Source organism: Mus pahari, chromosome 18 (genome assembly GCF_900095145.1).
Source record: "Mus pahari chromosome 18, PAHARI_EIJ_v1.1, whole genome shotgun sequence".
In the NCBI taxonomy this organism is placed as follows: Eukaryota; Metazoa; Chordata; class Mammalia; order Rodentia; family Muridae; genus Mus; species Mus pahari.
In genome coordinates, this window is record NC_034607.1 from 37,936,216 (window position 1) to 37,956,270 (window position 20,055).

General features: G+C 39.6%; 2 protein-coding genes across 3 annotated transcripts in view; one reads left to right on the plus strand and one right to left on the minus strand.

Moving 5' to 3' along the window:
• Spdya (speedy/RINGO cell cycle regulator family member A) overlaps positions 1 to 13,131 on the plus strand; it is a 37,449-nt gene extending 24,318 nt beyond the window's left edge. Inside the window, exons 6-7 of one of the 2 annotated variants that reach the window (XM_021218002.2) lie at positions 2,682 to 2,979; positions 12,100 to 13,131. In XM_021218002.2, coding sequence (XP_021073661.2) covers positions 2,682 to 2,979; positions 12,100 to 12,191 — 390 coding nt within the window. In that variant the 3' untranslated portion in view covers positions 12,192 to 13,131. The remainder of the gene's footprint in view (positions 1 to 2,681; positions 2,980 to 12,099) is intronic. The other variant, XM_029531353.1, reaches the window with a different exon arrangement.
• Trmt61b (tRNA methyltransferase 61B) overlaps positions 12,446 to 20,055 on the minus strand; it is a 12,384-nt gene continuing 4,774 nt past the window's right edge. Inside the window, 8 exon segments of the mRNA XM_021217661.1 lie at positions 12,446 to 12,502; positions 13,206 to 13,348; positions 13,351 to 13,394; positions 17,234 to 17,333; positions 17,336 to 17,368; positions 17,371 to 17,403; positions 18,483 to 18,551; positions 18,554 to 18,575. Coding sequence (XP_021073320.1) covers positions 12,446 to 12,502; positions 13,206 to 13,348; positions 13,351 to 13,394; positions 17,234 to 17,333; positions 17,336 to 17,368; positions 17,371 to 17,403; positions 18,483 to 18,551; positions 18,554 to 18,575 — 501 coding nt within the window.

Consider the following 20,055-nt stretch of genomic DNA (forward strand, 5'->3'; position numbering starts at 1 on the left):
CTCCCTTAATTCAATTTAATATCCTTGAACACAGGATTCAGCTATAATTCACTTCCTGGTACCCCTTTAATGTTTGAACCATATAGTTTATATTTTCCCTTTCTCAACTTACTATGCTTGTTTAAAATATTCTTCATGAGACTTAACCAGAGAACAAAGTCTATGATGGGTGTTTCTGAGACTTCCTTTGTCTCTCCACCTTCTACTCAGGCAGACTCTTCAGACCAGGGCAAAAATCAGACACATCTTCCACCAAAATTCTACACAACAGTCTAGGCCACATACTGAAATTATTCTCCACTGAAACCTCTTGGGCCAGGTCAACACAGTTCAAATCACTCACAGCAACAAAATCTTCCATGTTCCTTCTAAGATAGCCCATTAAGCCCTCACTTAAAGCAATCCAATGCTTTCAGTTACCATACTAATTTTATGTATGAAACCTCACTAAATGGTTTTAGTTGAAAACTTAATGGATATAACTGACTTATAAACAAATTCAATCTTAAACTATATTTATGAGCTACAAGTGTAGGGTGCCTTCCTAGCATGCCCAATGGCGTGTTTGATCCCTAGCACCACATAAACAGGGCCTGGTGGAGAACACCTGTAATTGTAACACTTAGTAGGTGGATAAGGAGATCAGAAATTAAAGCCATCCTTAACCATACAGTGAGTGCAAAGCCATCTGGGGCTATCTGAATCATAGTTTCTCTCTTCCCCACACTATCTTCATGCATGTGTATACACACACACACACACACACACACACACACACACACACATGAATATTATATATTTATTATTTTATAGATTTATATTTTTATATGTGCACTTATATAAATTTAAGAAACTTGCATGGAGACTTGTGATATGGCTCAATGGCATAGCACTTGCTTTGCAAAGGCATAACACCACCATTTGCTGAATAATGTAATAAATGTTTACTTTCATATTAAGAGTTCTTTCTTGAAGGCAGTGGTGATACATGCCTTTAGTCCTTAATACCCAGGAGGCAGAGGCAGGAAGATCTCGTCTCTGAGTTCAAGACCAGCTTGGTCTATACAGAGCAAGTTCCAGGACAACCAGAGACACACAGATATGTCTTAAAAAGTAACAACAAAAGAGTTCTTTCTCATCAAAAAAAAATATATATCCTTATACATATACCCCTAAAATAGCTCCTCTACTGCTGCCTTCCCTTGTCCCTCCTAGGCCCCCAATATAGCTCTAAAATTTCAGAATTTTTAAACATTTTAAAGAAATCATTAGTTTAGGCAAATAGTATGACTCTGGCTCTCATTTTAGGATTATTATACTTATCATTTACTGTGGGTCATTTATAACTACAGCTAAAGACTTTGACTTAAATCTCATTGATGTTTTGGATTTCATAAGATCAATCAATACATTATACTTTTCCCTAGCTTGACTTCTTAAATGGCTATCATTTGCAGATGCTAATTATGTGGTAAGGATTTTACATGTAATATTGAATCTCAAAACAATATTTGTGGTAGTTAGCAACCCCATTTTATCAATGAAGTAACAGAACCTAGAAAGGTTATATAATTTGCTCTCTAGCATATATAGTTAACAAGTGGTAGAGCCAGGATAAGAACGTCTACAACTAAAGCCCACACTTTATCTAAAAACCTTATGACAATGCCTGATAGGGAGAAATCTTAAGTGCTTTATAAAATGTATCCTTTCCTCACAACTTTCTAAAAATATACTCTAGTCACTGTGTAACAAATAAGGAATCTGAAGGACAAAGAAATTAATTTAAATGTTTTTTAAAAATAGCACATCCCTTGATATAACTGTAAATATTTTAAGATTAGCCTAACATAGTTAAGAGCCTATTTTTTAACAACACACACAAAAGTTAAGAATTATACAATGTTTTATATTATATTATCTTTCCAAAACTTAGAAATATTTGAAATTTTAAAAATAAATACCCTGGTACACTCCTTTAATCCCAGTAGTCAAGAGGCAGAGACTGAGTTTGAAGACAGCCAGGTCTGCATAGAGGACCCTGTCTCAAAAAAACAAACTGCCTGACCAAATAAACAGCAACTGAAAAGGTTGCTTCATTTATATTATCTACTTGAACTAATTTAGATACTTTGTCAATATTAATATTAATGATCCAAGAAATCACTACAGAAAATGCTGCTATGGATGACTTGATGTTGCTGATTTAAAGTTTGTAACTTAAGTGTTTCTATTGTTGGGGGGGCTGTTTTTTGTCTGTTTTGTCCTTTTTTCTTAAGATAGGATTTTTTTTTGAGACAGGGTTTCTCTGTATAGCCCTGGCTGTCCTGGAACTCACTTTGTAGACCAGGCTGGCCTCAAACTCAGAAATCCACCTGCCTCTGCCTCCCGAGTGCTGGGATTGAAGGCGTGTGCCACCACGCTCAGCTAAGATAGGATTTCTCTGTGTAGCCCTGGAGCTCAATTCTGTAGACCAGGCCAGCCTAGAACTCAGAGATTCACCTGCCTCTCTGCTGGGATTAAAGGTGTGTACCACAACTGCCTTTTTTTTTTCCTTTTTTAGGTAACTTGGCTATTATTTTAACTTCGGGTTTAGAGAAAGCTGTTCCTGAGGTACAATTTCTGTACTTTACTCAATTTTAAAATGTTATTAAATTCACAAAGTAACCTTTTCACTATAGGTTATGGCCATTGCACCAACCCATTACATCTGGCAACGAGAACGGTCTGTGCATCACAGTGGAGCTGTTAGGAACTACAACAGAGATGAGGTTCACCTGCCCCGGGGACCTAGTGCTACACCAGTGGATTGCTCACTGTGTGGTAAGAAAGGAAGATACGTGAGACTGGGACTGTCTTCATCCTCATCTTCATCCAGTGACACAGTAGAGCTAATGGAAAAAGGTTCTCAGGAATTACACAATTCATTATCAGTGGATATGACAGGTGATCCTTCTCAAGCTAATACCTATTCTCAAGGTATGATTTAATGGTAAAGTAGAATAGACTAATGCATGTTCTTTATCTAGTTAGACCTTACAGGCAGGGATGCATAATTTACTGAGTTAAATTTGTATTGAAAGTTTTCCCCCTTTTAATCCTATCTATACCCATGTTGTAGTAGCCTACACACACTAAAAAGGATCGTAACATATTAAACTTGACCTCACTATGCTATGAGGTCCAACTATTAAGGCTTGAAGGGTTTCTATGACATGTTTTATTTAAAAATGTTTTCAAGAAAATAAATTTACTTCTAATCACCATCCAACTATTGGTTTCTTCTATATACTTTTCTATTTCTAACAAAATTAGGCCATATTTTAGCCAGGCTAACTTTTTATTATTTACTATAAATCATTTTCCTATGTCATTTAGCATTTGAAAACCTTATTGTGATACGTGTAATTTATTTGCATATATCATTGTTGAGTTCTAAATGATTACTTAGAACAATGATATATTAACTAGAAAATAAGCAATACAAACTATGCCATAATTTTCAAATTATTTTTATGTGTAGCATTTCCATGTCATTTCTTTGCTAGATTTGAAACAGTACTAAAATGCTCTGCAATGGGATCCTGTTTACTTCTTACAGATTTCCCTCATTTGAAAAGCAGATTTTACTAGGTGGCACAGTGGTGGCAAGTGGTGGCACACACCTTTAATCCCAGAACTTGGGAGGCAGAAGCAGGAGAATTTCTGAGTTCAAGGCCAGCCTGGTCTGCACAATGAGTTCTAGGACAGCCAGGTCTATACAGAGAAATCTTGTCGAAAACAAAACAGAAAAAGAAAAAGGAAGAAAAACAGATTTTTTTGTAGTCTCTGCAATTATAGAAACAAAAGCAGACCGACATCAATCAGATTTTTGCTAGTTTATTTTTACCATATTCCTATGAGAAGGACAACGACTACTGAAGCTTCACTAAAAGGGGAACTAAACTCTAGTCCGGTGGTTTTCAACCTTCCTAATACTGTGACATTTTAACACAGTTCCTCATGTTGTGGTGACTCCCAACCATAAAATTATTTTTGTTATTACTTCATAACTATAATTTTGCTACTGTTATAAATCCTAATATAAATAGTTGTGTTTTCTGATGGTTGTTTGGGGATCATGACCCACAGGTTGAAAACCACTACTCTAGACCCTTGACAGTAGAGTGTAGTTCCTGTTCCTTTTACTGGGCACAGCATTTGCTTAACAAATGTCACTGGCAGTATAGTCTCTCGCTTTTCAACATCTCCAAGCACATTCTTTTTGTCATACACATATTTGACAATAAATAGGACTAATTATTAACTCAACTATAAAGTGTCATTTGTTCTCCCTCTTCTATCTTCTAGGTTTTTACTTTTACATTCTTTGATCCTCAGAATGGATAATGTGTCCTGAAAAACTAAATGTCCCAGGCAATACAGAAAGTTCCTTCTATTCATAATACACTTAATATTCACTACCACTGAAGGTTAAGCATTGTTAACTCCACATGGCAAACAAGGAAACCAAGGCTTATGTTAATTCTCATAAGGTTTGTAGAGTAATATTTGAATCCTGGCCTTGTGACTGGAGCCTGAATTCTTACCAAATATACTCTACTGCCTTTGATAAAACCCCGATTTTAGCAGTGACAATAAGCTGTGGTAGGAGCCTTTAAAGGGCTGCTAAAGGAGTGATGGAAATAGCAAGAGCCAAGTTCCTTCTGGAATGCTTGTAGAATAAGTTGGGAGCAAATTTTAATAATCCGAACCTGCATCTGTAAAACAGGAGAGAAACCATTGTGCTTTCTTTGAGCAGCCCCTGCAGATGTCATTGCAGCATGTAGATAGATTCTAGGCCTTGACACCCCACTAGGGGACTGGAGTGAATGCAGGGAGTAAGGGGCTTCCTAGTCACTGTCTGAAAAAGGTGAGGCAGGGCATGTGTCAGTGGGTAAGGGCTTGCTGCCAAGCCTGCTGGTCTGAGTTCAGTTCTGAGTGGAAGGCAAGAACTGTCTCCCTCATGCTGTCCTCTGACCTCCACAGGAACATGGAGGTCATGTTGTTGTGCATGAAGCACATACACAGAGAGCGAGGGGTTGGGGGAGAGGGAGAGAAGGAAAGAAGGGGAGGGAGAGAGCAAAAAAGGAAGAGAGAATAAATGTAATTTAAAAAACACCTAAGCATGCCTTTGAGTGATTATAAACAAAAGTAAGGCACTGATGTAGTGGAGGGTGTAGAAGGAGCTGTGTTTTCACCTGTTTATCGATGAAATTCCCAAATAAGGATTTATAGGTCCATTTTAGGAAGCAACAATTTTGTTTTGTTTTGTTTTGTTTTGTTTTGTTTTGTTTCTTGAGACAGGGTCTCAGTCTGTAGCTCTGGCTGTCCTGGAACTCCCGGAGATCCGTCTGCCTCTGCCTCCTGAAAGCTGGGATTAAAGGCATGTGCCACTATCTCTTAGAGGAGGGAATAAATATTTATCCAACAGTTTTCTTGTGAATCTTAAGGTTAACCCTAAAAGCCTTTGTTAGTGTCAGAGGGCAAACAATATAAAGAAAAGCTATTGCTAGATACGGAGGCAATGCCTTGGGAACAGCACTCAGGTCAAGGCTGGAGAGCCCCAGCTGGAAGCCTTTTGGGGCTAAACATACATTTCCTTTTTTAAAGGGGGTGTGTGTGATACACTGGAGAGATGTCACTTGATGGTCTACAGTCACCAAAAACTCATTCCAACATTCTACAAGAAAGACACACAAGGAGCTGGTCTTGGCTCCAGGTCTTTATGTTACAATTTATGTGACCACTGTTCCACCTTTCAAACAAAAGAAAACAACTTTCTTCCTTCCATCCTTCCATCCATCCATCCTAACCTCTGTTCCCTTCTTGACACTCCAGAAGAGGGCATCAGATCAGATGGTCGTGAGCCACCATGTGGTTGCTAGGATTTGAACCCCAAGAGCCATCTCACCAGCCCTCTTTCTTTCTTTAAAATACATGGTCTCATTGTGTAATACTGAGTGGCTCAAACTCACTACATAGACCAGCTTGGCCTCAAACTCACAGACATCTACCTGCCTCTGGGATTAAAGGTGTGCAGTGTCATGGCTAAAATGGTTTGTTTGCTTTCGTTATTGTTTGTTTCTAAGTAACATGTACCAAAAAGCATTTTTAACACAAAAATGCCTGTAACTTTAAAAACAAAATGTCAGTTTGACAAGATAGAGGGAAACACTGTCAACTACTTTGAGGTGACATTCTTTAAGAAGTCAGAGGTATTATGACTATCAGTATTATGCTAGTCCTTAATACTAATCACATCTAAAAAGCTCAATTCCCCAAGACATTTTGAATTGGCTAATATTCATTTTACAGCAGAAAAACAAACTCAAAAAAGTTACACCATTACCAGCTAAAGCAACAGCAACAATGAATGTTTTATCTACATGTATGTCTGCTTACCATGTGAGTTCAGTGCCCATGGAAGCTGGAAGAAAACATAGGATCCCTTAGAAATGGAGTTGCATGTGGTTATGAGCCACCATGCATCATGTGGGTGCTGGGAATTGAACCCAGGCCGTCAGGAAGAGCAGCCAAGTGTTTGTAACCACTGAGCTATTTCTCCAGACCCCACTTTTCTACTTTTGGCTTTGGTGTTGGTGTTTGAACCTAGGGCCTTATATATGCTACACTTACTTAGATCTTCCCTTCAGGGTCTTCAGAGGTCTCTCCTAGACCCTCTCCTCTAGACAAATATTTCCCTCCCCTCCCCTCCCATCTCCTTTTCCCTCTCCCCGTCCCCCTTCTCCCTTTCTCTCCCCTCCTTGGCTGGGATCAGAAACCCAGCCCTATAGTCTCCTTTGCTTAGTCACTGGCTGGTCAGCTTTATCGACAGATTAGAGAATAAATGGGGAGCGATGTTTACACAACACTGAGACAGGAGGGTCTTAGAAGAAGCATTACAGTGACATGCTGGATTGCAACCAGATATGGGGGCAGAGAAATCAACAGTTGAATAATACAAGGATAATCTTTACACAGTGTACAATAACATTATGCCTATACTTAACAAAGATATAATCAGGGCTAAAGATAGCACTCAGTGGAAGAGCATGTTTGGCAGGCACTGGACACTATGTTCAAGCCCCCGCACCAAAAAATAAACAGAGCAGGGGACATGGATCCATAATGTGATCAGGAATATGCTATATGATCAACATTTAGGAGAACAAGAGGGCTAGACAGATTAATCTTTTATTTTACAGAACAAAAATTAATCTTTTACAGATTAAAGATTACAGAATTATAAACTCAGAACTCTGGAGGTTGAGAACAGAGGATTGCTATAGGTTCTAAGCCAGCCAAAGCTATAGAGAAAGAACTCTGTCTTCAGCAAACAAGTGAATAGGCTACAGAATTCTCTCTGTGTAAGAGAAAGTTGGTAAGAGATTTCCAGAACAAATAACATATGGACAGGACAGTAAATGAGCACTGTGTTTGCAGAGACTAGCAGATGTAAGGGAGAAAGTGGAATAGCAAATAGGAATTTGAAAATATAGATTATCACAAGGTAGTGGTGGCACATGCCTTTAATCCTAGCACTCAGAGGCACAGGCAGGTGTATCTCTGAGCTGGAGGCCAGCCTGGTCTACGGAGTCAGTTAGTTTCAGAGCAGCTATGGTTATTCAAGGAAACTCCATCTCTTCCTCCCTCCAAGCTGCCCAATACAGATCTTCTCACACTGAATCGCTAGCTAATCTGGTTCTTTCTACAGAGTAGCCTTTGTACCTGTTCCCTCTACACTCTTAGTCATATCATCTGTTCTACTATAACTAAGTCAATAGATGAAACAATGCATGATCCAGTGTGCACTTAAAGCCACCAGCAAACTTACTGATCATTTACTGGATAGGAAGGGTAGAGGTGAAGCAAGTCCCCTAGAAAGCAACTGGAAGACAGCTGTAAACCAGATCCCTCAAGATCTGAGAGTGATAGATACAAGAGGGCTAGACAGACACAAGAAACTAACAGGAAGCCAGGTGTGTGGCACACACCCATAATCTCAGCATCTAGGATGTGAAGGAGGACCAGGAGTTCAGGGTCATCCTTGGATATAGAACCAATTTGACACCAGCCTGAGCTATATGAGACCCTGTCTTACAAAATGACCAGGAAAGGAAAGAGAAAGTAAGTTAATATTAGTTAGCATCTGTCCTATGTATGATTTTAATCCTAATACTTGGGATGGTGAGGCATGAACTGATCTAATGATTTAGTTCAAGGTTAATCTGAGCTATAGGGAGTGAAATGCTGTCAGATAGCAGGGGAGGGCATCTGGCCCATACCTAGATTGTAAACATATTGAGAAAGGCCTTAAACTGTGTCTTGATGAACTTCTTAATAATAAATGCTAATTTATCATTCAACTCAAAATTAAGATGGGCACAATGATAGAGAGCTATTGTTCAATTCATTATACATCGAATACAATATGCTAAGCAGAAAATAAGTACACTTAGTTTGAAATGAAATAGGTTAAAGGATAAAATTTCTGCCAGGCGGTGGTGGCGCACGCCTTTAATCCCAGCACTCGGGAGGCAGAGGCAGGCGGATTTCTGAGTTCGAGGCCAGCCTGGTCTACAAAGTGAGTTCCAGGACAGCCAGGGCTATACAGAGAAACCCTGTCTCAAACAAACAAACAAACAAACAAACAAAAAAAGCCCAAGGCCAACCCCAGCTACACACTGAGGCTATCTGAGACCTTGTCTTTTTTTTTTTTTTTTTAAAGGCAAACTCTTTAAACTCTAAGGTCCTGCATAGCCGGATCAATGATTCTAATCTCTTTCTGAGCTTCCTGCCTCTACCTCCTAAGTGTATTTGACCACTCTCAACTCCCCATGCTCGACTTTTATACCCCACCTTCTCCTTCTAGAGTCCTCCTTTACAATATACCCCCTCCTAATTTCGTATCTTTAAATCATTATTGTTGTTGTTGACAGGATCTCACTGTGTAGCCTTGGCTATCCTGAAGTTTGCTGTGTAGACCAGGTTGGCTTGAACTCAGAAATACAACTGCCCCTGCCTCCTGAGTGCTGGGATGAAAGGATTAGATGTTCTTAATCCTTCCCGTCATACTCAGTTGGGTTTGTTGTTGTTTTTATTGTTCTTTGTTTTGGTTTTGGTAACCCACCAAGTTTAATTAGGTTTGCTTACATGTTCTGGGCTTGGGGTTAGTTTTTACTGGAGCAAGGGCACCTTACTAGTGACTATGCTCCTGAGGAAAAATGATTCTCCTCTCTCTCCCATCTATGCTAGAATATTGATGGTTTGGATCTTGTGCAGGGAAACCCAGCTGCTGTGAGTTTGTGAGCACAAGGCCTCTGTCATTTGTAGACGGTTTCACAGCACTTTGCCCTTACATCCTTTCCACCAGCCTTTCTGAATTGTGAATGTGAGTAATATACAGATGTCCCATGCAGGGCTGAGCATCTAACCATCACATATTCTCAGCACTTTAACCAATTATATGTTTCTGCATTAATCACTGCCCACTGCAAAGGGCTTCTCTGACCAAGGTTGAGAGCACTAACCTAGGTCGAATGTTTGGAAAGCAGTTTGACATCATGTTCATTTAGCAAAACAACAGTAGTACCCTAAAGCCAATGAGCTCTCCAGTCTTGGGCTAGAATGTTCTATATAGCTCAAGCTGTCCTGGGACTCCTGGGCTGTTCTCCTGCTTCAACCTCCTTTGCTCTAGAATAGCAGATGTGAGCTACCATAGACAGAATCTTTTTAACCAGGTTAAAAGAATGTCAGACTTAATGACATACATCAAATGACGGGAGAAATAGACATTAGGAACAGGGATTATTCATAGATACCAGTTATATTAATTCTGATGTTCTTTTAACCTGGTTAAGAAGGTTCTATGATAACTCACACCTGTAATTCTCGTGCTAAGAATTGCCATGAGTTCCAAGACAGTCTGGAAATTGAAATCCTGTCACAAACCAAACCAACCAAGATTTGAGTGTAAGAAAAGAGCTGTTTCATCTTGAAACCAGGTATGGAGGAACATGCCTGCATCCTGGCACTCCAAGGGTTTTAGCAGGTTGGCAATACCAGGAATGAATTCCCTCCTGTGGAATGGAAGTGTTGATGACCCCCATAGCAGTCATGCTACTAGTTTACCAGTGGCAATCCTGTTTTCAAGTCCAGTAATATTATAACATGCAGGGTTCACTGAGGTGTCAGACCATTGATGAGTAGTTTTCTTCTTCTGCAGCTTGCTATAGCACTACCCTCCCGAACTGTGAAAACTAGCCAACAGAGAAGCATCTACATTTAAACAGCAAAAACTGTATAACTATATAAAAATATAACCTTGAAGATGAGTTGGTTGAAAAACATGAATAAAGTTCTTTAAACAGTATATGTTATTAGAAAATACAAAACAACTGTTACCTATGAATAATTCCTATTCCTAACTCACATTCCTAAAGTACATTTTTCACATCATTTGATATATGTCATTAATCCTGGTGGCCTTTAAACATAGTTAAAAAGATTCTGTCTATGGCAACTCACATTTGTTATTCCAGTGTTCAGGAGACTGGAGCAGGAGGACTGCTATTAGTTCCAAGACATCCTGTTCCAGGCCAGCCTAAGTTACAGAATGAGACCCTGTCTCAAACCATATCAAACCAAGATTTGAGCAGACTAAAAAGCTTTAAGAATTGTTACGCCTTGAAGCAATGTATGGTAGGGCATGTCTGTATCCTGACACTCCAGAAGCTGAGGCAGAAGCATCTCTAGTTGAGGCCTGTCTAGAATACGCAGGGAATAAGGATGTCTCAAAATAACACTCTGTAGAGCCGGACATGGAAGCTTATGTCTATACTCCCAGCACTCTTTAGAGGGGAAACCAGGAGGACCAGAAGTTCAAAGCCAGCCTGCGTTATATTAGACCTCATCTTTAAACCCAACAAAAATAAAAACCAAACAAACAAAAAGAGTTATTATATCTTGAGGGCAAATCCTATCAATAGTATGCTTTACAGTGTACCAGGTTCAAGGTCCTGGCTTCAATACCCAGCACCTAAAGCAACAACAAAGTTACATCTTTATTATAATTTTAAAAAATTATATTATTCCCATCAGTTCTCCCCTACTATTTACTACAGCCCTGTTTTTTTTGTTGTTGTTGTTGTTTACGGTGTGTGTGTGTGTGTGTGTGTGTGTGTGTGTCTATTGGAGGTTAGAAAACAATTTTCAGGAATCAGTTCTTGCCTTCTGCCTTGTTGAGGCAGTCCAGGCTAACTGGCCAGTCTGCAAGCTTCTAGATGACCCTTCTGTCTCCACTGCCCACATTGCAATAGGAGTGTTGGGATTGCAGATGCCCACCACTGCATCCAGCTTTTTAAAACAAAAACAAAAAACACATGAATTCTGGGTATCAAACTCAGGCTTGCAGAGCTAGTTAGTGGTTTTACACACTAAGCCATCTCCCTGAGCCTTCCCCTCCCTTCCTTCCCTCCCTCCCTTACCTCCCTCCCTCCCTCCCTCCTTCCCTCCCTTCCTCCATCCCTCCCTCCCCCCTCCCCCTTCATGTATTTACTTATTTATTTAGTGTTTTGAGACAGGGTTTCTCTGTGCAGTCCTGGCTGTCCTGGAACTCCCTTTGTAGACCAGGCTGTCCTCAATATCAGAGATCCGCCTGCCTCTGCCTCACAAGAGCTGGGATTAAAGACCTGTTCCACTAAATCTGGCTCCTTATTTTTTAAAGTTCCACATAAGAAATTAAAATATGTACTAAATCCAGCACTTAGGAGGCTGAGGCAGGAATATCAAGAATTCAAGACTAGCCTGGGCCAGTAAGATCGTATCTCAGTCTCTTTGTTGTTGTTTTTTGTTTTTTGAGATAGGGTCTCCTGTAGCCCGATCATTCTGCTGCTTCCTCCCAAATGCTGGGGTCAAAGGCAGGCTCGCCACTTCTGTCTCAAGAAAGAAAGGAAAAACAAAGATAAAGAAAAAAGAAAAATAAAAAAGTATTTTAAAATACACAAAGTTTTATCTTAAATACATACAATTTACCTTAAAATGCATATTTTATTTCAGTAGCCAGTGACCATCAATCAAACAAAGAAAATGAAACTAATTTTGTGAAGAAAAACATATCCATGGAATGGTTTGCAGAGAGTGAAGAATGACAAGGCTCAACTAAAGCAAGCTGGAGTCACAGCTACAGAATGGCAAACCAAATGCAAGAAAATGTAAAATGGGACTGTTACCCACTTGTACAATGGCCTTTAGCTTCTGTTACTTTTCAAACATATGTAAAAGTCATACAAATCATAGCAATAACTAAACATACCAAAATAAGGTAAAAATACTTTCTGAAGTAGTGACTAGTAATATACAGTTCTAATGTGATACTTCTTTGTCTTCAAATTCAGTACTGTCATCACAGGTACCAGTTCACTCGTGGGCTGAACTTCCTCAACCAGCTTGAAAGGCTAAACTAGAAGACAAAGACAAAAAGAGATAATTTAAAAAAGAAAACAATTAAAGTCATAACACTGAATTAATTAAAAATAAACATTTAATTAATATATTCTGAAAACAGTACTGACATGTGTGACCACTTTACCAGTGAACAAGTCAAGCAGTACAGGGACATAGTCTGTGTGGAAAATCAAAATGCGACTCTTCTGTAACAGAAAATGCACACTACACTGTACAAATGTTTTACAGTTTGTTCACAAAAAGTGTTGAAATGTTAAATACTGTCCCTTTTCTGTAAGTTTTTTCTCAGAACTTGTTTTTTTGAGCATTTTCCGGGACTGTTTGGCTAGTTAATAACCGAAACATTTGTCAGTGATTATACATTAACTTTACAGATAGGCTTATAACCAAAAGGATAAGTCTGTTTCATAAATCAATGTATCTAAAACCCATTTCATGGCCTAAATAATGTGTACATATGAGTACCTAACTTGTTTCTTGGAAGAACTTCAGCAGTGTTTTAGGAGCTGCATTTTGCAACTGACTCAGCAGAACAGAAAAACACCACATTTCATTTTCTGTATAATAAATAAAAAATAAAACCCTGAAGAGTATCTGATAGTTATTGTATGAATGTGTTAGTCAATATGGTCAACATACTTAAGAATCTATAGTATGTATTATTAAAAATACAAGCATAAAATAAAACTGAAGTGTACCATGGTGCTCCTTGTGAAACACTTCATTTCCAACTTCAATTTCCTTTGAGAATGTAACTGTAAATTTGTGTTGATGTTTGGTCTGACTTTTGGAAGCAGAATTCCACTTCTGACCTCACTTATCTGTTCCCATGAGAGAGCAGTTCACAGAGGCAAGTCACATCCAAAAGTTCAATACCCTGTGTGATGCTTTCAGAAACGGGAAAAGTAGATTTTATATTTTGATCAAAAAAGCGAGTGTATAGTATCTTTAACTATATTTCACATCCAAATTTAAATGCTATTACCTAAATCTAGATGTAATAGTTAAATGAAAGGAAGGGTTAAAAGGGCAAGTTAGGTGGGGACACAGCATTGTGGTACATTTGCCTGGCACGCATGGCCCCAGTACCGCAAAAAAAACAAACAAAACAAAGCACCAGGTCATGAGCCATTTTATAGTCGTAAGTGACAAAGCAGACCATTACTTACCTTTATTGTTTTGTTTGTTTGTTTGTTTGTTTGTTTTTTGGGGGGGGTTTCGAGACAAGGTTTCTCTGTGTAGTCCTGGCTGTCCTGGAACTCACTTTGTAGACCAGGCTGGCTTCGAACTCAGAAATCCGCCTGCCTCTGCCTCCCGAGTGCTGGGATTAAAGGCGTGCACCACCACGCCTGGCTTACCTTTACTGTTAACATTACACTTTTAATTTTCCGACCTGTCAGAAAAAAAAACTCATTTTTTTTGGTAAAAGATTATTTAAACAGCAATATGATGGAATCTGGGATTCATGGTCATTTTATAACAATTTTATAAAATGACAGGTACACCTTACTAAGTTACAAAATGATTATTTTGTTTTGTTTTGTCTTTCAAAACGGTTTCTCTATGTAGCCCTGGCTGTCCTGGAACCCGCTCTGTAGACCAGGCTGGCCTCAAACTCACAGATCCACCTGCCTCTGCCTCCCAAGTACTGGGATAAAAGGCGTGCGCCACCACTGCCTAACACGAAATGATCATTTTGCCTGACATATAACCAAAAAAAAATTTCATCAGGAAGCTTAAGCAAGGAAAGTTACAGTCTAGATTAGACAGTGAACTGAAGTTCCAGACCACCCTGGGCTACAGAGTGAGAACCTGTCTTTAAAACCAAGGGAGTTTCTCTCACCGCTCTTGACCCGAGGCAGGTGGAAAAGCTGGCTCCCAACTCTGCTAGCTGCAGGAGAGTGAGCCCTGCACCTTGCCTGGGCAGTACAGTAGAGCTGGCCTTGATGGTGTTCCTAAGGGGGAGCTATTAGTCTGACCAACGCAGCTACCACCCAGGCAGATCTAGAACTTTGAGTTGGCCCACCCCAACATCTACCCCATCTATGAACTGCTGGAGTATGAAAGGGCTGCAGATCCAAAACTACAAGATCTCCATGGCAACAACTGATGTCTGCGGAGACCCAGTATTGATAGTATAGCAATAGCGGAAGCCAGAGGTTTGAAAACAGACCAGCGACTCACTACAATGTGTGGACAAAAGGGTATACTGTGGGACACACTGTGACACACTACAGCTTTTATGACAAGACATTTTTTTAAATTCTAATTTCATTTTATTTTGGGAGGGTGGATAGGAAGGGATGGGGAGATGAATGGGATTGGGGTGCATGACAAGAAATTCACAAAGAATAAAAGTTAAAAACGTGTGTGAAGAAAGGAATAATTTAAAAATCATAGGCTGCAGCTCAGTGGTAAGACACACAGCTAGCATGTGCAAGGTTCTGGATTTGATCTCTAGAACCCCAGATATGAACAACAAAAGCCCCACTCCCGCTACCCTGTTACTCACTTCGCCAAGTATCCAGCACACACGCACTTATTTAAGATTTGGGACCAAGGCAGGCAAAGCAACTTGAGGATCTAATACATCCAAAGTTACCTGTGGGGGAGAAAGAGAGCTGCAGATCAACCTACCTTTGCTTTAGAAGAACTCAGGGAATTCACATTTGAAAAGCAATTCTGCAGGTAAGGAACTGCATTTTGCTATGTTACTGCTCCTCAAAGAGATATGTTTATTACAATACAATGATATAGTACTGAACAATACATAACAATCCTAACAGTATCTTGAATAAGGAATCTTTCTTTGGTTATATATACGTGAATACAAAGATATCTGGATTAGCAATATTGCCAATTTTAAGAAATGCCATTAAAAACAAAAAAAAATGGAATATATCCAAGGTCCTATGAATTCCTACTGCTAAAGTTTATACATAACTGCTTAAGCTGAGCTTTGGCAGTAAAAATTCACATGATTTCTAGGGGTGGTGGCTTATGCTTACTATCCCAGCATTTAGGAGGTGGAGGCAGAAAGATTGAGTTCTAGGCTAGCCAGGGCAAGGAAAGATTCTGCCTCAAACAGAATGAAAAGAAAAAAAAAATTCACATTTCAATGATGTTTAAACTTTTGTTGTTGTTGTCTGGAGACAGGATCTTACTATGTAGCTAGCCCTGGCTAGTCTAAAACTCACTGTGTAGACCAGACTTGCCTTGAACTTAGCGCTCCACCTGCCCAAATTCTTTACTTATCCTGAAAATAGTGAGTGTCCAGCTTTTACTTCTTGCCATTATTCAACATTCATGGATGCTTCTGGCGTCTGACTCAGTAGCTCTAGGATCCAACTCCAAGCATATTAAAATAAAAGTAAAGAGCAAACACAGTGAAGACTGCTGCCCATACAAAAGAAGGCAGATCCTTGTTTGCTTTTTTTTTTTTTTTCTAATTTAGAATTTTTATTGTTGAGCATGGTGGCACATGCCTTTAATCCGAGCACTTGCAAGGTAGAGGCAGGGAGATCTCTGAAATGTAAATTTCTGGTTTCTTTGGAGACTCAGTTGTGTTAGGTGATTTTTTCTGGAAACTGTCTTATGAGAGGATGTTTTTGCTGAGAACAGACACTTGGTGTTTTTCTGGAAGCTGCCTAGACAAAGGACATGTGATGTTTTCTAGAGCAGATGCTTGAGAGAGCATGGGATGTTGGAAAGGGTATAAATGTAATCCGACAGACCATGGATGATGCTGTGTGGTATTGGTACATGTGCTTTACCATTTTTTGCTGGTTGTTGTTGGGCTTTGCTGTTGCTGGTCTTCACTGTCATTATTTGTTGTGAATTCATGGAGAGAAGTGCCCCAAAGAATCTCTAGTGGTGTTCCAATGGCTTCTTGCCATTTCCAAGGACTTGAGTCAATTGGTAGAGCCTCGTGGTTTCTTCTAGTTCAAACTGCTGTTGTTTGCGAGTGGGTAGAGCTACATTAGTGATCTGTGTGATATGAACTGCTAATATCCTGACAAGCAGATTGGATTCTCTCCAAAGAACTATTTCTAAACAGGTCCACATCCTCCTTTGCCATATATATATATATATATATATATATATATATATATATATATATATATATATATATATATAATTTATTTTGTAATTCAGACACACACCAGAAGAGTGCATCAGATTCCATTATAGATGGTTGTGAGCCACCGTGTGGTTGCTGGGAATTGAACTCTGGACCTCTGGAAGAACAGTCAGTGTTCTTAACCACTGAGCCATCTCTCCAGCTCCTCCTTTGCCCTATTAACCTTTCATTTCCACCACCTCTGGCGGGTGGTGGGCTAGAAGGGAGGTCAAAGCATTTAAGTACCCTTATTAAGAGTAGGTTTTAAAAAAATCAAAGCCTACAGATCTCTGGGAGTTTGAGGTTAGCCTGCTCTACATAGTGAGTTCCAGGACACACAGAGCTACATAGTAAAACCCTGTCTCAAAAAAATTTTTTTGTTGTTGTTGAAGGAAGTATACATGTACCACTGCATGTTTATGGAGGTCAGAAGACAACTTAAAGGAGTTCTCTTACTGTGTGGGCTTTGGGGACTGAAAGTCAGCCTTGGTGGCAAGAACCTTTACATGCTGAGCCAGCTTGCCAGCCTTAATCCTTTTTTTCCCCTTCATACTCAGTAACATAGAAACCATTTAAAAATAACTTAGTGTAGCAAATGTTTGAGACTTTATATCTTCCTCTGCTTTTGAAATATCACTATAAATAAAATTAACATGGTCTGGCCACTCTTGGATTTAACTTAAGCTCCACGAATTATGCTCATGTTAGTATTCTTCTTAACCCTATCACGATGGTCTTTCATATCTCAAAACGTAGGACTTGCCCTCCTGATCCAACTTCAGCAACAATTAATTTATATTCTATAGCATTAGTTTACAAACGGCCAAGGATTTATTTTGCAGAGGTATGAGATGTCTCCAGAAAGAAAGTCAAATATCCATGGTTACGAAAACCTCTTCCCAATCTCCTAACCCAAATTTTCCTCTTGGGAGGCAGCCATAGTATTGGGCACTTGCCCTTCCTGGGACAGCTTTATTTATACAAACCGGCAAGTAACTCTGTGTTCTCAACCCACCCTACAACTAAATCACGTCGTCTTTTACTTTTCTTGTTGACATTGTCTTCTCAGCAATATGCAACCACTGTGTTCTTTTCAACTACTGCATCCCGTGACTTATTTAGGAAAATGATAAACACTTTCCCGTTTCTAGTCTTTCATACAAACACTCCAGGGAACATTCTTTTGCCTAATGTGTAATGACCATCAGATACAAATTAAGCTCAGAGGGTATGTAAAGTTTTATATTTAAAAAAAAAATTCCTTTAATCCCAGCACTTGGGAGGTAGAAGAAGGGAGATTTCTGAGTTCGAGGCCAGCCTGGACTACAGAGTGAGTTCCAGGACAGCCAGGACTACACAGAGAAACCCTGTCTCTAAACAAAATATATAGTTTACACTGGAGTGCCTGTTTCTCCATCCCATCCCAACAGTTACCTAACATTTTATGTGTGAATCTAAAATGTGAAGTTTGTCATTGTTTTCTTTTCTTGAGATAGGCTCTTATTGTGTAGCCCAGGCTATCCTAGAACTCATTAAGTAACCCAGGTTAACCCGGAATTCATGATTCTGCCATGCTGAGAGATTGCAGGTATGTGCTTCCATGACTGGTCTACCACTGCATAATTTTCATTTACATCTATGGATGGGGATGAGGCTTCATTGGGTGTCTATGTTTATGGAGAGTATATATGTGTGGGGAAAGGGCAGGGGTTGGTACTGGATGCCTTCCTCTTCTGCTTTCCACCTATTTTTCGAGACAGGGTCTCATCACTGAACCTGGAGTTTCTGCTAGATTGGCTGGCCAGTGAGCTCTGGAGATCCACCTGCCCCAAGTCATCCTTTACTCCAGTCTTACCTGCTTTGGATAAAAATTAGCTCATTCTACCGGAGTCTGAGTCTGCTTCCAAAACAGTGTCCCCTGGTTGATGTCAACAGTATCATTGACATCCTATGATGGAAATATGGCGTGGATGACTCATAAATACATGCTGTGCACGTATTCTTGCCTTACGCTACTGTCGGAGAGTCAAAAACAGGAATGGAAAGTGGATTAGACTCTGGCCCTGACCAAGAATTTACATTTTGCTTGATAAAGTGAAAATTCAGAGATCAGTTAGCAAACCCAGCATCACTACAGAACCAACGAGAAATTCTAAATGAGGGCCATAAGGGCTCAGAGGCAGCAGAGCAGCTAGAGCCTTCAAACTATCAGGAGAACTGAAGAAAACTATCAGGGTAGGGATGGTTTTAAACACAGCACAGGAAGGATACACACTGCTCCCTTAGGAGGGGAGACAGACTTAAAAGCCAGCCTGAGGCATTTGCATTTGGCCTGGTAAACAGGGCACATCCCTGAGGCTATAGAAAGGGTATTTTATGAAGATTAATATGGCAAGGAAATATATGAGACTGAAAACCAGTTATCAAGTTATTAGACACAGTTCACTAGAAATAATGAAAAAAATTTTAATATAAGTAAAAAGAGAAACTTTACCAAGAAATTGACTGCCCCTCCCCTGAGGAGCTGGGGTCTCAATGTTCTCCAGGGTAGTTTCAAACTTACTATGGAGCCAAGAAACTGAACTCATCTTCCTGCCCCTACTTCCACATGGTGGGATTACAAATATGAACCACTGCATGCCAACACAACAACAACAACATCAACAAAAACTCTGTTTGGGCAAGAACTGTGTACTGGAAAGAAGGAAGGGAAGAAGAGGGGAGGGGATGGGAGGGAAAGAGAAAAGAAGAGAAGGGAAGGGAAGAGAGAAGGGAAGGGGGAAGGGAAGGGGGAAGGGAAGGGAAGAAGGAAAAGAGAAGGGAAAGAGAAGAGAAGAAGAGAAGAGAAGAGAAGAGAAGGGAAGGGAAGAGAAGAGAAGAGAAGAGAAGAGAAGAGAAGAGAAGAGAAGAGAAGAGAAGAGAAGAGAAGAGAAGAGAAGAGAAGAGAAGAGAAAATGGGCTGGAGATATGGCTCAGTGATTAAGAGCACTGGCTGCTCTGATCTTCAGAGGCCCTGAGTTCGATTCACAACAACCACATGGTGGCTTACAATTATCTGTATTGGGATTTGATGCCCTCTTCTGATGTGCAGACATACATACAAGCATTTATACATAAAATATATAAGCAAACAAACTTTTATTTGCCAGAGTGTGATGTCATATGCTTTTTTTTTTAGTGGTATTTGTTTTATTGCTTACTTCCAGTGAATAGAGGTTATTTCATGCATTTGTAATACAGCTAGATTGTTTTCACTCACTGTGTATTCTATCTCGGAATTCTCTAGCATGATAAACAGTTTTTCTTTGTTTCTTTCAAGAATCACTCCTTGTGCTGTAAGATTTTTTTAAGTTTATTTATTTATTTATTTATTATTATTTTTTTTACATTTTAAATGCTATCCCGAAAGTTCCCTATACCCCCCCCCC